The sequence below is a fragment of the Lethenteron reissneri genome, chromosome 20, assembly GCF_015708825.2.
Source record: "Lethenteron reissneri isolate LAM-NWPU_2019-01 chromosome 20, ASM1570882v1, whole genome shotgun sequence".
Taxonomy (NCBI): domain Eukaryota; kingdom Metazoa; phylum Chordata; class Hyperoartia; order Petromyzontiformes; family Petromyzontidae; genus Lethenteron; species Lethenteron reissneri.
Genome location: NC_083798.1, coordinates 704755 through 721855, shown reverse-complemented (window position 1 = coordinate 721855; position 17101 = coordinate 704755). Strand labels below are relative to the sequence as shown.

The 17101-nt window shown below is 45.2% G+C and overlaps 1 protein-coding gene across 1 annotated transcript; it reads left to right on the top strand.

Moving 5' to 3' along the window:
- The first annotated feature begins 1176 nt into the window (after positions 1-1176).
- On the top strand, positions 1177-12375 carry SUPT3H (SPT3 homolog, SAGA and STAGA complex component). Its single transcript, XM_061554522.1, has 11 exons — positions 1177-1350; positions 1993-2081; positions 2583-2667; positions 2923-3009; positions 5702-5798; positions 7055-7173; positions 8105-8180; positions 8455-8567; positions 9649-9738; positions 10609-10701; positions 11558-12375. The coding sequence occupies exons 1-11, from the start codon at positions 1279-1281 to the stop codon at positions 11597-11599; spliced, it is 963 nt and encodes a 320-aa protein (XP_061410506.1). The 5' UTR covers positions 1177-1278; the 3' UTR covers positions 11600-12375.
- Positions 12376-17101: the final 4726 nt, after the last annotated feature.

Sequence of the window (17101 nt, the reverse complement as noted above, 5' to 3'; positions counted from 1 at the left end):
GTGAGGCTGAGTGTGGTGCTGTGAGGCTGAGGGTGGTTAGAGGATGACTGAGGCTGTGAGGCTGAGGGTTGTGGTGGTGAGAGGCTGAGGGTTGTGGTGGTGAGAGGCTGAGGCTTACTGTGGTGTGAGGCTGAGGCTGACTGTGGTGGTGTGAGACTTAGTGAGGCTGACTGTGAGGCTGACTGTGGTGGTGTGAGGCTGAGGCTGACTGTGGTGGTGTGAGGCTGAGTGAGGCTGGCTGTGAGGCTGTGAGACTTAGTGAGGCTGACTGTGAGGCTGACTGTGGTGGTGTGAGGCTGAGTGAGGCTGACTGTGGTGGTGTGAGGCTGAGTGAGGCTGACTGTGGTGGTGTGAGGCTGAGTGTGAGGCTGAGTGAGGCTGACTGTGGTGGTGTGAGGCTGAGTGAGGCTGACTGTGGTGGTGTGAGGCTGAGTGTGAGGCTGAGTGAGGCTGACTGTGGTGGTGTGAGGCTGAGTGAGGCTGACTGTGGTGGTGTGAGGCTGAGTGTGAGGCTGAGTGAGGCTGACTGTGGTGGTGTGAGGCTGAGTGAGGCTGACTGTGGTGGTGTGAGGCTGAGTGTGAGGCTGAGTGAGGCTGACTGTGGTGGTGTGAGGCTGAGTGAGGCTGACTGTGGTGGTGTGAGGCTGAGTGTGAGGCTGAGTGAGGCTGACTGTGGTGGTGTGAGGCTGACTGTGGTGGTGTGAGGCTGACTGTGGTGGTGTGAGGCTGAGTGAGGCTGACTGTGGTGGTGTGAGGCTGAGTGTGAGGCTGAGTGAGGCTGACTGTGGTGGTGTGAGGCTGACTGTGGTGGTGTGAGGCTGACTGTGGTGGTGTGAGGCTGAGTGAGGCTGACTGTGGTGGTGTGAGGCTGACTGTGGTGGTGTGAGGCTGCGGTGACGACTGGAGTTGTCCTCTGCTCCGAGTCTCAACCTCGCGGTGACATCGACTGAGATTCTCCGACTCCGCCGCGTCGATCCGCTAATGATTCGCTGATTGGATCGGCGATGACCGCGTCTCGTACGGTGACTCTGGAGTCTACGCAAGCTGCAGAATCCGCAAACCAGAGAGAGACAGCAAATCTGAGTCGCGCATCTCTCATCATCGCCGTGATTATCATCTCCGGGCGCGACGTTGATGCGAGAAGAAGCGAACCTCGCGAATCGATTCTGAGAGTTGACGCGCGAATCGATTCCCCCAGGACGCGGCCGCGTGAAGAGGGGACGACGAGGACGACGACGAGGAGGACGACGAGGGGAGCAGCAGCAGCCGCGAGGCGCCATGACGAAGCCCAAGAGCAGCAAGAGGAAGACGGAGCGGGTGAAGGAGCCCGAGAGCTCCGCAGACTGCAAGGTGAGCGCGGGGCCCGGGGGGCCCGGGGGGCCCGGGGCCTCACCAGGGCCAGGCGCCCTCCAGGCACAATTTTACTTTTATACTTTAAAGTTTTATATTTTTAGTTTTTTCATTTAAGTAGTTCGCCTGAACCCCCTTGAGATGAACACATCTCGTTGCTACGGAGCATCTCGTTTGCAAGGGCGTCCAGGGTGTCTGGTGGCGCGTACATCATCGCGATCACAGCGCCGTGTGTGTGTGTGTAACGTGACTGTACACAGTGTGTAACATGACTGTACCGCACGTATACACACAGACAAAGATCCCCCGTGCAGCCCACACAGACTGTGGGGGCAAGTGAAGGGCTTGGTGACCAGCACCACGCCCGGCCACACACACAGATTGCGTGTTCCCTCTCTCTGTCCCCACGGTCTGCACGAGTTTCCTCCGGGGTCTCCGGTTTCCTGCCACAGCTAAACGCGGGCAGTGGCATTGGTAGAAAGAAGATCCTTCAGACTGATTTTTCTGGGTAAATAAGTACGTGAATTATATTTCCTGAATAGGGCTAGGGTGCTGAAACATCAACACATGTCTCTCAGTGGCAGTAAAGACACGCCTGTTGCTGCTGCTGCTGCCCACTGGCGTGGCGATGTTTATCTGCAGGGCTCCGCTGGCAGCCCTGCCCCGGTGTCTGGACTGGGGGCGCAGCAGAGTTCGCGCCCTTCGCTGGTCTCCGACATACAAAGCATGATGTGAGCTCACCCCTCGCACTGAGATGTCAGCTCACACCTCGCCATGGAGTCAACATTGGGGGGGACCAAATCTCCCAGGGGGTCTGGGGGTCCCAACCCAGAAAAATATACATTTGAAAACTAATTTCCTGCCTAAAATATTAAAAAATTCACGAACACATGGGATGGACTTTTTATTTATTTGTTTACAATAATGTCAAATAGTGTATTGTATTACATTGCTCTGTTTATACTTTTTTTTACCATTGTTTCATTGTATGTAATTGCAGAGATTAGGGATTAATAAAGTACAACCATAACCACAATCATATAAACAGAAATCTATGCACTGATTTATATGAAGACAAGTCCAGATATTGTGGCCAAAGTTTATCAAATTGTTGTTTTTATTTACATAGCATAGTAATTCTTGTTGATAGCAATATATTGGGGGGGGGGGGCATTTTGAGCAATAGGTGTGTCTGTCAATAACTATAACAAGCTGTGCACTTCCACCTGCAGGTTTGCAATGGGGGATGTTCGCCGTCCTTTGCAGGAGTCGGCTGCACTCATTGAGGATGTTACTCACACACAACTCGCGCTAATGGTGAGTGGCATTTTACAAATCCAGGCTAACCTTAATAAGTTAGTAAATATGTGAATAAGGCAAAGTATGACGGTGAATTGCACTTACACATTTACATATGCAGGACATGCCATCTACATTTTGAATGGAAAATTGACTAAATTAGGCAAATGGAGTTCTGGAAAGATGTGCATGACCAATGTAAGTTTTTATCTGATGCATCTATCAATGACGGAAGGTTAACAATTGACCGCTTGTGTGTGCAAATGCGTGCAGCTGTCACACCTGCACGATGTGTGCGCCATGCGAGGGGGTAAGCACATTGGTCTGGAAGACATACTTTTCCTCATGAGAAAGGATAAGGTAAGTAATCGACACTGCATATACACGCTCTTCTATTTTGGCGATTTTATTTACTTCCATTGACTTGAGGCGGTTCTCTGCAAATTTCTTCTAACCTCAATTTGTCTTTACTCTTTGGTTCTTGCGGTAAAGTCACGTAGGTAGACAAAATAATAGATAACGACGTTTCGATCGCAACGCAAGCGACCGTCTTCAGACTCAATTTGTCTTGCTTCAAATTTGCCTGAGGTTACTCTTTGGAATCAGAATGTGATGCTAAGCTATCGATTCTTTGTTCACAGCATCAGATTCCCCCCAGCATCTCGCGCACTCGACTGTCTTTCTCACCTTTTCTCATGGATTTTTCATATCTGAGATTCAGTGGTGGTGTGAAAATGTAGCGTGCTCCCTCTTACTGAGCTTGGTTAGATGATTTTGGCCAAACTTAATGTGCATGTCGTTATAGGTTATTAGGTGATACTGTGTTGGCAGCGGTGCAACAAACACAGGTAACAACTCAACGGTTGGGGTGATAACTTTACGGATTGTGCAGTCTGAATATCAAATTCATCTTGAGAGCTTGGTGTACGTGTTCCAGCTCACTGGCTAGGTGATGATGGTCGGAAATGCATCAATCTCTATGGTGTAGAGTTTTGATGAGGGATTTCTTCTGGGATGGATGGTGGTGGGAGTCAAGTTTTAGGTAGGCATCCGTATGGGTGGCTTTCCTGATAAACAGTGTCCCATTGAGCCATCTGGCCTCTTTTCGATTAAAATATGCAAGAATGGTAGCTTGCTATCTTTTTCCACCTCCATGGTGAATTAGAGCTGGTCGGCCATGTGGCCAGATGACGAACGTGTCATCAATGTACCTCTTCCACAAGGACGGACGTAGAGCGGATGCCTGGATGGCATCTGTCTCAAATTCTTCCATGAAAACATTGGCTACAACTGGAGATAAGGGAGAACTCATTGGGGTACCTTCAACTTGTTTGTAGAATGTTCCATTCCAGGTGAAGTAAGTGTTGGTGAGGCAGTGTCTCACCAGGGCTGGTACATCAGCATTCACTCCTTGTTGGACCAAATCTTCAATGATTGCAATGGTGTCAGGCACAGGAACTTTGGTAAACAAAGAGACTACATCGAAACTAACGAGCAAATCACCTGGAGATCATGAGATGTCCTTAATTAATGATACCAAGTGAGCTGAGTTAAGTATAGCTGAGGTGGTCTTTCCAGTGAGTGGTTGTAAGGTCTCAGACAGAAAACGGGCCAGTTTGTAGGTGGGTGAGTCAATAGTGGAGACGATAGGATGAAGGTGTGTACCTTCTTTATGGATTTTTGGTAAACCATACAATCTGGGTGGTCTTGCAGCAGAGGGTTTTAAGGAAAACCGCTTGGTTGGTTCGATTTAAAGATGTCGAATCGGTGATGATATTGTTGCTTTTTGTAACGAGGCTGTCGGTGGGATCTCTTAAAAATGTTGTATAGCTACCATCATTAAGTAGGTCCTGAATTTTGTTATTGTATGTGGTTTTGTCCATGATGACTGTGGCATTGCGCTTGTCGACTGAGAGGATGACGATGTCATTTCTCTTTTTTAATTGAGAAACCTCAAAGCGCTCATCCTTACTAATGTTGCTAATAGGTGTCTTAATCTTGATTTGAAGCTACGTGACTTTACCGAAAGAACCGAAGAGTAATAGGTGTCTTCGATCTTGCCACATCTGCAGTAATGTGTCCTAAACCTTTAAGGGGTGGCTGCGAAATTCAACCCGTTAGCTAGAACCGATTTTAGGCTGTCGGGAATTAGACTCTGATAACAATCTTGTCAACGTCTAACTTTTTAACGTGTGGATCTGGCTTCTTCTTGGAAAGGAGGTTGAACTTGGAAATCAGGTTATCTTATATGAACATGCTAATTTTCACCTGGCAGCCCTTTGATTGGTGGAAAACCAACCACCGTCGTGGTCACTGCCCACCACTGACATTAACATTAGCTGCTGACATTTGGGCTTTACCCATTTCAAACCTTTATAAACAGTTTGCCTTGAGAAGCAAACTTCCCTTTCCTGATGACGACCGCTTGTGTTGCGATCGAAATCCAATTTGATGTTTCTGTCACTTAATTTTACAGTGAAACTTTTTAAAAGTAATTTGTCTGAGGCAATTTATGTGACTAAAAATCTATTTTAATGCTTTGTTTGTGTACTATTTTTGTAATTTAATCTGTAATGCGGTTCTTTTTGCTGAAATGTATAGTTCTTTGTGTTTGCGCTGATCTCTGTTTGGTTCGTTGTTGTACTTGTTTATCATAACTTTGGTCATTTTGGTGACCCTGATCACTCTTGCAAATTAATATGTTATGGTTATAAATAACTTCCTAAGCAAGCTCAGCTTGACCTTCAACTTCCTCTCATAAATTTCAGCTTTTATTGAATAGTTGTTACACTTGCTCAATGTGCTGTTTAAGCAGTGTTGTGAATTTAAGCATGCATAAATATTCAGATTTTAAGAATGCACCCCCACCATCATTGTTACATGCCGAGTGAATACATATCGGTCATAGCAATGTATGTATATGTTTACACAAGGAATGCTTTATTTAACAGCATGTGTATATGTTGTTTTATTTGTGTTGGAAATGTGCTGACCAACAAAGCATCGTTCATTCATTATGGGTAACATTGTGTGTGTTGACCGTGTTGGTCAGGGGAAGATGCGTCGTCTGATAGCTCACCTCAACTTCCGGGACCTCAAGTCACGCGTGCTACAAAGTGTGCAGGAAGATGAGGATTTCTTTGGGCCAGGTGTGGAGTGCGTGTGTGGTGCATGCTCACCATTTAATTGCATATCGTTACAATAAGCACATGCAATAAACAGCATCCACAGAAACCAAAACAAACAAAAATGTCTGCTGGGCCAAGTTGACTTAATATATTTAGATTTTTTTTTTTTCTATATTTTTTTACGTCGCATCATTCATGCAAGTTGCTTCTCAAAACGCTGTAGTATTTATGACACGCACACATTTCACACGAAGGCATGATGAACCGCAGACAGAATCATATTTATACTGTATGAATCTTGTGAATTATGACGCTCTATTTTACATGTACCTATGTTGAACTTCGTTCACACTGTATGTAGCCAACCGTGCTAATTGGAGGTGCGGGCTGCTACTCCAGTAGGGGTGGGTCAGCAAGTTATATGAACAAAATACAATGAAGGATACAAGAGTAAGGTCTCTGAAAGTTAAGCAAGTCACTAAAAATACATATGAATAAAGCATGGAAGTACAAATTATACTATTACATCAATTCCTGCAGATGTATAGAGACCAAACTCAAGCTTGGGAAAGACATAGAGGAGAGCAGCCAGAACCGGCCCCAACAAATGCCCAAGCTCTATAGTGCTTTATTTGGATGTCTGTCCAACTCCAATCATGGGTATTTGTGGGAGGAAACCGGAGTATCCAGAGAGAACTCGGACGTGCGAGGGGTGAACACGATAACGTAGAGGTCACATTAATGCACTTTTTACTGCAATACCCTGACAAGCCAGGAGAGGGCGACCTCTGCACGTGTGCGAGCCATTATACCACGGCAGCTCCCTTTTCCAGCTGGATAGATACATCTGTGATGTCTACTGTTAGACATTTCTATATATGGGCCAAATCGTAAGTATTTTTAAATGCATTTTTTTTCATGCAATGACCATAAATGCAAAAAAGATATTTTAACAACCTTGGTAAAAACCAGGATGCATTATAAGGCCGACAGTGTTGGATTTCACGAGAAGCCTTCATCACTGCAGACAATGCTATTCTGTCTGTATGCCATGTCCCACAACTTTAAAAAAAATGTGACCAGCATTCTCCATTTCAGCCTCATTATTTATTGACACATGTTTACGCAGGACCCACCTCTTTCAGGATGATCCTGCGAAGTTTTCACAGTTGGGAAATGTTTATATGTTTCTAAATTGATTTGATTTTGTATTATTTAATACGTTTAAGAAGAATTGACGCTTTGAATTATTGACAAATGTATGGCTTGTTTTGTAGAGGCAAGCAAGCGGCAGAAAGTATGTGCAGATGTACTAAGTGTGCTGGACCAGACAGGAATGATGTCATCATGGCAAATGGACTCTGAGACCGAGGGTGTAAAGCAAGAACGTATTGCTGTATGTGATGCACATCACATGCACACAACACACAGTCATGAATACTTAACAGGAAGTCTGTCTACATGTACAATTGACATTTTAAATAAATTAATTCCAGTATCATTTATTTGTGGGGAGCGGTAGTGTAGCGGTTAGCGCGCTGCGCTACGAACCCGGCAATCCGGGTTCAATTCCCGCTCGTGGCCAACGCCAGTGACGATTATCTGAACTGGTCATGGGCCTCCCCAAGGTTGACTCAGCCTCAAATGAGTAACTGGTGCCATGTGTAAACATTGCCACTCGGGAGACAAAGGCGGCCGGGCATGGTGCTAGCCCACCCACCCCCTCGTGTGCAGTTCCAGCCTTCATAGGTGCTCGCTAACAGCAATTACCCCAACAGTCTGTTAAGGCTATACGGGGGATTGTTGTCTGTTGTCTTGTGTCATTTATTTAAGCAGGCAAGCTCTGGACAAGTTTTAACATCCATGACCTCATCAATAGCGGAGTCGGGCTTGTTAAAGAAAATACTGCTGGGCTGCTAATTGTTATAGCAAAGAGCCTTCCATGAAAACTGTGGGCCCATCCAACACAAAAACAGCAACTTAAACTCATTGTGTACTGGTACGACGGATTGTGGATATTATATAAATATTAATGCCTGGATTCCTGGCTGGCACGCACCCAAACATGGTGGTGACATCAAGTGTATTTGCCTGTAATTCGTTTTGCCCTCTTTTTGCGAATATTTAAGTGTAACTTGCATCACACCTTCGGCCTGTGATCACTTTCTGTGTTGAATTTGCCATTGACAGAGACGTCCCTGACACTCAGGGGTTTGTCCACGAGAAGTCTATTTCATGTTTCTTTCACCATGTGGACCTCCCAAGTAAACATAAAATATGCCCAGCTCGCTGTGTTCACGTGTGTTTGTGTGCGTGTGCGAAAACAGCGTGCTGAGCGACAAACAAGAGAAATGGATTCAGCAACATACGCGGAGTTTTTTGACAGTCGACAGGCCAGCTTTGGTAAATCTATGCCCATGTTCACATTTATATAGATGGAACCATCATTATCCATGATATAGCCACTGCTGGATTACTTCCCCACAAAGTAGTACTCATTTGATTAACCCTGAGGGATGGAGGGCTGAGTCAACCCCCAAGTGGTTTGAATTTTGCAACCTTCCAAAAGCCGACCACTTGCTCTAATGCCACACCACCTGGCGGTTCCTACACGCGTGAGAATATGTAATGTGTTTATCATGTGTGCATTTACGCGTTTATTTTGTTTTTTTTCCAGCCCGGAAGATCGGGAAACTACGCGACTGGCTGGATTTGTCCTCTCTCGAGGTGAAGCCCAATGCCATGGCGATGGAAACACTGGCATACTTGGCTCAAGAGACAGTCGCCACGGTAACGATGCACACACATAGGAAAATAACTTGTTTAGCACAACACCGTTGTCCACACTTGTGTTGTTTTAGGTCAAATAAGCAAAGTGTAATTATAAATAAGTATGCTTTCTGAGAAAATGCAACATCTCCATGTGTGTAGGTGACAGGCAAGCTGTGCATTTTACTGCGTTTCATACAGCTTGGCTCTCGTGAGACTGCCTTGAAAATGTTTTACTCCCTCAGCATTAGTCATTTGATTTTTTAACACTTTCGTCAACGTAAAAATGTTCGGTTCTTGTAGCTGCCAGAAAAAAATTTCCACAATTAATTTTGCCATTTGTATTGCCTTTTGTCATATATAATAACACAATATAAATATGCCAAAGGCCCTTTCGAAATCCCGAATTTTTTATTTTCCTTGATGTTCAGAACTTATGATTCTTTCAATAGTTTCAGTTTGTGTTGACAGTATCCCACCACTTTCCTCAATATCGAGTCATCCTTCTTGAAACAATGAAGTACCATGTTGCTTAATTACTTACGATTATTTTTATTGAGAGATATGTTTAAGTCACGATTAAATGGTGACAGGATTCAGAGGCATGGGAAATTACAGACGACAAGTGAGCCAGAACCTTTGAAAACAATTGCCCAGGCTCTGCTGCCCTATATTGGGATGTTTCACCAAATCCATTGAGTTTTATACGTGGAAGTAAACCATAGTATACGGAGAAAACACGTGTGTGAGTGGTGGTAAGATGCAATATCTGTAGAGATGGCATACAGAGGGAAAGCATTCCATACTTTGGCAAGCCAGGAGTTGGCGATCTTGATGTCCAAGGGAAGGGAGGAGGTTTCATGAAATTGATCCACAAACCCTCACCACCTCCACAGTGCAGGAACTATAGGCATGAAGCATATTCAGGAGCGCACCCCCTCTTATGTCGTCCCCATGGGAGTCGATGATCATACCATACACCCCACCACACTACTTTTACATTCCTCTTATCTATAGCTACATGTACATTGAGCGGTCGAGTGGCTGGATTTGTTTAATACCTATAATTTCAGTATCGTGTCCTGCCGTTTAATGTTATTAGATTGTGGAATTGTCCCTTCTGGTGCAAAGAGACATGGAGCTTCACATAATGAAAGAGGGATTTGGAACGCAACGCAGAATGGGTGTACAGGTATGTAATTATGATTATTGTTACTATGCTTACTCTTTGTTTTTTTCGGTAAAGTCACATAGGTATAAAATAAAATAAATCTCGACGTTTCGGGCGCAACACAAGCGTCCGTCATCAGGTGGGAAAGCACGTGGCCTGCTGCTGAGGCAGTCTGTTGTAAAAGGTTTGAAATGGGAGTAGCTCTCGTCTAGGAGGCCGCTCTCCTATCTTACAGTTACATACTAATTTCTCACATTAACATCACGAGCCTCGGCCACTTCTTTATGACCCTTGGGCTACACCCATTTCAAACCTTTACAACAGTCTGCATCAGCAGCAGGCCACGTGCTTTCCCACCTGATGACGGACGCTTGTGTTGCACCTGAAACGTTGCGATTTTTAATTTATTTTCTACCTACGTGACTTTACCGAAAGAACCAAAGAGTATGGATTCCTGCAGTCATGAAAGCTTCAAATCAAGATTGCGATGCTTGTTTACCCGGGAAGGCCTTGCTGATATTCATCTTTTTCAGGAGAGTCCTGCCATGGAAATGGCTGTGTCCCAATTAAGTAATATGTGATCATTTTTTCAAATTTGGCAAAAATACATAGAAATACGTTTATGTAGACATAATTTGTTTATTATTATTGGTGCGAATGAAAAAGTCAAAATGTCACGGCCTTTTTTCAATACGTTGCTTGATGAAGGCTTCTCTACTCATGTGCTTGTTTGTGCTTGTTTGACTATACTTTCCCACACTAGTTATCATGGGTTGGTGAAAGGGAGGCCCAGGACCAGTTTAGATATCACTCGCCTCTGATGTTAGCCATGGTATAATTCTTCATTGTAACTTTGTTGTGCTTTAAATTCTGTGTTATGTTTACATGCAGAAAATTGGCTCTCCTATAACTCCTGTCCATGTGAGAGAAGCCGTGAGACGCTATACCGAACAAAATACAGGAGGACCAGTTGGGCTGTTTACAGTAAGAATGCACATGTACATTCACACACGTGTGTCAATTGCAGACAACACACGCTCCAATACTATGTTGGGAAAAAAAAAAACATCTAAATAAGGAAGTTTGAATACTGAACAACGGTTGCGGCGCTTTGAGTGGGCTCACGAGTAATGGGGAGATGTCCTTTCCCCTGATTAGTTGGTGATCCCCCAGCGTAAGCCGACGAAATTGCCTTTTGTAAAGGGGCGTTAAATGCACTCGACAAAATTGAAATTTCTAAATTTAGGATGGGTTCTTAATAGTTGATGAAAATGTTAGTTTTCGTCAAAAGTGTCCATCCAGTTTGGAATAATATACTTAGAATAATAAATTATAGTGTATTCACCCCATATGTACTTAGTGTATAACAAAGACAAAGATCCCCCTTATAGCCTGACATACATTTGGGACAAGTGCTGAAGGCCGACACCACGCAGCACCATATCTGGCCACCTTTGTCTCCCCAATGTTGATGTCTACGCCACGTGAGGTACCAATTTAAGGCTGAGCCACCCTGGTTGGGACCCAGGACCAGATCAAATATTCATCACTGTTATTGGTTGTGAGCGAAAATCATACTTGGGCTGCTGAGGTTGGAGCACAGCCCACTAACTGCTGTATATACATACATGTGTTTGTTTATACACGTACGTGTGTTTGTTTATACACATATACACATACATGTACAATATGGTTCATTTTCACTTGATCAGTACATGTATTAGATTATGCTTACATTTGAATTGGTTATTATGTAGATGTAGATATGTACAAATATATATGAGATATATTGTTATTCAATAAGGTGTATTTTTTATGATGATTACTTTTTGTTTTACAGAGTGCATACAAGCAATTCGGGACCCCATTTTTTGCCTGCTAAAACACACGAGCATGTGTACGCGATTCTGCAGAACACTTAAACACAATCGGTAACCGCCAATTATCAGAAGTCTGCACCTGAAGGCCGCGGGCATGGTGAAGAAATTCTGAGCGTTTGCAGGGAGAGCGCGTGTATCGTCCATTTACACGGTGGCATTACCAGTATCCCAATTACGCTCTACGTGTGCATACAATATTGTGTTTACATTGTTAATTTTCTAGTGGATTGTATTTAATGTGAAGTGTGTATTATAAACTGGAATGTGCACTGTTATTAAATCTCAATGTCCAAAAGTATTTTGTTTGGGAAGAAATCTTTTGTTGTCAGCAAAATGTACAATTCCATTAACAACACTGCCTATATAATAAAAAGTATTTAATAAAAAAAGATACGCATATTTATTTTATTTTAAAGCAGCATTGTTGATGAACGTGTTGAGTTTTTTGTTGCTTGGGCACCACGACACGCAGTATCACCAAACGATGTGTTCTAGTCGTAGCGAACTGAGAGCCAGGTGGTTCAAACCCTGCGCTCCATAAGGCTGTGGGAAGTGGTTGGCAGAACAGTTGCGGATTCTGCAATTCAGTCTCGTCGTGGTTTAGGAGAATGAAAGCTCTGATCTGGATCATATGGTATTTGTGTTGTTTTGAAAAGCTATATGGTGACCATGTTGTTAATGACCTCTAACACGTTGGAGTGGCATTTTAGAGAAGACCATAACTATTAAAAATACGGCTTAGAAAATTTTCATAACTCATTAACATCATAAATCTTATTTATAAGCAGCTTAATTGTTTTAATCTGTCTGACGAGACACTGAATGTCATAACCAGTCTGATGTTGTGTGTTTAACCAATGTTAATGAAATTATGCACTCCCAGAAGGCCGTGTGGCTGGCTGATGCGATGTGTAAAAAAAAAATGAAATGCGAATAAATAAATTGGTGTCTGCTTAATTACAAGTGAATCAAGAGCTCACGAATACCCCAGAGTTATATCGAGTCATCGGTGAGGGCTATTCCACTGCGTAGAAGTTTTAATAGCGAGACGCTTGATTTGGTGATTGTTGAACTACGGATTAAATATTGTATTTCCTCGTGTTCAATTTCTACACGCATGCAAAATGGTCCCTGTGCAAAGCGTTTAGACTGCTGGGACAAATGTAGTGAAGCAAGCATCAGGTCGTCTCATTATCAACATGGCACACGAGAGGAGTGATATGTATGTTAACTTATTTCGCACCGAGCGGAGCCAACCGGTGGTAACCTTTAACTCGGCTCAACAGATCGTTTTTTTCGGCTGCACCGACCGAGAGGATGTCTCGACGAGGTTCAGATACCAACTGCCAACAGCGCCGCCCGGCAGCAGAGCACGAAACCACAGCTCCCCCCCCCCCCACAGCGGAGCCACAGCCTCGCAGGGAGCGAGCGGCCCGAGTCACCACGACAGCCATCCCGGCACTGCGGGTCGAGTCCGTAGCGCTTGGCAAACAGCTTCTCGGGTGCTGCTGGGTGTGGATTGCATGGCGGCGGGTCGGTGGGGTCGCACTGGAGAGCTGTGAACTCGGGGGACTGAGCAGCGACCCCGCCGCGACTTCACGCTCCGGGTCGGCACCGAGAAGACGACGCGCCTGCTGCTGCTGGAAGCCGTGCGCACGAGGTGACGACAACTCACTCGTCATGGGACCTCTTCGGGCTGCGCGCCTTTGGCGTCCTCTGGTCTAACACCGTTTGAGACGAGGCTCAAAAGAAAGCTGTCTCTGGTGTGGACCAATTAGTTTCGAGGACAATGCATTTATTATCAGAGAATGTTTTTTGTTTGCATTCTGACCGCAAGCATTGTGGTTAATGTCGACATGATTCCTTGTAAAAGGTTTCAGTTTGCATCTTAGCACAGCTGTTTTGTTGCCAGATAAAAGGGGAAACCCCTATTTTGACAATTAACTCTTTAACTAAACGCCTATTTATTATCTATATAGCTGCTAACTTCAAGGGTGAAGTGTTCGTGACAATTTCTGTCAGCTCTGGCATTCCGCCTCACGGGAGACCAATGAATTGTTGAGTTCGCTGACATTCGGGGTCGAGCCACGTGTAAAAGTGTTTAACTTTGAGCAAAACACAATCTGTGTACAACTGGTTCGCTGAACAGGGGCACAGCGGGGGAACTCGGCAGAGTGTGTGGACCCAGGACAGATGTTGGAGGTGGACAATCAGAGCGACGAAGAGGGGGAATCTGCTGAGTTAGAAACAGACGCTACCCAAGAGGATTACAGAACCTACGCAGGTTAAATATATAATGTTGACTTCTAAAATGCGTGTGCCGAGAGAAGGGGGGGGGGGTGGCGGTGACGGGGCCCACGAGGTCGTTCCGTGTTGCAGGCGCCTTGGGGAGATCGTAGCAGCGTCGCAGGGCCGCGGGAGGCGGCGGCGACCCCGGCCAGGAGGTGTTTGTCTTCTCATGGCTCACGATGATGACGATGATGATCGTTAAAGCGTCGCTTTCTGCCAATATTTTTCACAATATGGGATCCACGGCGATACCCGCTGCGCCATGAGGCCGGATTCAGCGAGGAAGCCTCGTGACCTGCACTCTGACCTACAACGACACGTGAAGGCGTAGATCGTATAATTTCTCATGTACGATGACATTTGTACAATAATACACACATATATATACAGAAATAGACGATATATAAACGATCTATGTCATGGTTTATACGTAAGAAGACCGCTAGTTTAACTTTGAAAGAGTAAAGACTGGGACACTGTGTTTTACCAATTTCATTTGAGCGTATTGAACATGTTTTAACCGCGTACTGATTTTTACCACGAGACTCGCAGTTGCGCGATCGATTTGACACTTTGGCGATGCGTTTCCCAGTTAAAAAGTAGAAGTAAGAAATCTATTTCTGTTGGCGTCACCACGCCACGACAGCGGTGCTGCTCATGGGACCGATCAAGAAGCCCTCAAGTGACTCCTTGCTAAGTCATCTTTATACGTTAGTAATATTGTTCATCTTAATTATGATTTGTTATTAAACTCTTCGTTAAGTATTTTTGCAATATTGATAATATTGTTAGTAAGTATTACATTTATATGTATTTTGTAAATCCATGGCGAATGTCGCGCGCGTCATGCGAAGGATTCCAGTCGTTGGTAATGCAGTCAAACCTCGTGCATGAATAAATGTTACATTCTGACAACAATACACATTGTCAGTAGTGTTCCGGTAATCGGCATTAAGTGTAAATCAATACGGTAGTTATTCTGTTCATTCCAGTAACTTTAAGTTTGGTATCGTCTATTTCTGTGTGTATATTTAGGCCAGTACAGATATCGCTCGGCACTGATGCAAGTCGTGGCCGGGAATCAAACTTAGGTCGCCAAGTTCACAGCGCGGTGCAATAACCACTGCACTCGATTGCTCCATGGCAGTGTGAGAACGTAAATGACGCGCTTGTTATGGCTGAGAGAGCTCGCGTTGGCAGTGCCCCTCTCTCATCATACACAGCTGACGACGTCTGTCCGTATAATTGTGCTGTCACGTGTCGGCACGTTGCTTCCCCCACGTTGTGTGATCTCCAAGTCAAGACGTCAAACTGATTTCCAGCATTGAGGCGATACTCATTAAATGATAAATGTCGTGACTAATTGGCGTGCTTTGCTGTCGGGTGGTGGCGGGTTTAACAACACATTGACGCGATCTAACCCACTACGCCTCGTGTTCATATCCTGTTTACGTCCACAGAGTCACAGTGGTGGACATTCCACGTTCCGATTACGGGCGAGTTTATCTATAGGACAACCAATACTAACTTAGCCACAAAGTGGAACGGTACTTATTTTATCCACTTCGAAGGGATGATGGTCTGTCAGCCCCACATTAGTATTTGAACTCGCAGCTTTACTATTGCGAGTCGCCCGCTCCACCGCTGAGCCACCCGGGATGGCTGTGTAGGAACGCGCGGACAGGCACCAGCTGGAGGCGCGTGGCTTGCCAGGGCCACCGTCGTCACTGCGCCACGACGAGGCTGTGCGGCGGCGTGGGGAGAGCTACAGACGCGATGTGCTGCGAGACTGCGCTATATATCGCACCGCATATCTGCGATAATAGTATCATACGTTTAGCAAAATAACCTTCCATTAACACAAGTTTTTGTTGTTTACATTATATAATTGTTTTTATTCTTTTAAATACTGTACCATATTGTATTTCCTGACGTAATTTTTACGACAAATACCTGAAATCAACGTTGTACAGAAATAGATGTTTCCCATGAAATGTAATTGCCGGCATGGTGAAAATAAGATGTCATTACTCTTTGGTTCTTTCGGTAAAGTCACGTAAGTATAAAATAAAATATGTCACGACGTTTCGGGCACAACACAAGCGTCCATCATCAGGTGGGAAAGCACGTGGCCTGCTCATGAGATCTCATTGTCCGCAGTCCATTGTCTTGCCTCGCGCGTCACTGACTTGCGTGTGCGCTCCAATCGCGATCGATCGTGGAGCCCCGAGAAGGCGCGTGTCAGGTCTGCGTGCGTCAACTGCACTTGCAGAACTCTGAACTCATCTTTATTCGCACTACCAGATACAACAAAGCACAACATCGACACAAATGTGGTTAATGCAGACAAGATTCCTTGTGAAAGGTTTCAGTTTTGTGTTTTAACAACTTAACACCTGTTTTGTTGCCAGATCAAAGGGGAAAACATATTTTCATAGAATGTCACAGTTATGGGAAACTGGTATCGGGATAATCGTCATATATGTAACTTAGATGTCGTATCGTGAACAATGATTTCGCGGTCACCCTGTTTGTAGCTGTGGAGTCCCCGTCGCGCTAGGACCGGGTCGGTCGCGCCGGCTTGGCCTGCACAACATCGCGCCCTCTGTCACTTGGCGCGGCTTCGTCACACAAAGTGTTTGCCGTGAATGAACCACAAAACATTGTTGCTCTCGAGCATCAACCATCACGCGAACTGCGGTCATCCTCGCAGCAGCGGCTTTTGGCTGGCCATCGAACAAAGACGGTCACGGCATCGCGCACTTTCAAATGCGCTTCTTTGGCCGTCTGGAACGCTCTTTCTTCCAGTATTCGGAAGACCTCCGGAGCTATGCACTTTTAAATCTAGATTGAAAAATCGTTTCTTTAGAACTTATTTTTGTGTTTAGTTTGTTATCCTTCGACCGCACCTCCGATTAGCGCGGTTGGCTCGGTCCGGTGCGAAAGCAGTTCAACATACAAACATTGCACAGCATTCCGTATTATCGCAAAGCACGCGTTCTTGTCCCACGGGAGTCACCGCAAGGCCTTTGGTTTCTTGGGGCCGTGGCTTATCAGGGAGGAGGTGAAACTAAACTGAGTCACCGGATCAACCGGCTCAGTCCTTGGGCGGAAGTGGGAAAGCGTCTTGGTGGTTCCAGCGGGCACGGTGCCAGTGCTGGGCAAGCAGCTCTCCGTGCGTCTCAGCAGCAGAACTTTGCCTGCATGCGCCCCAG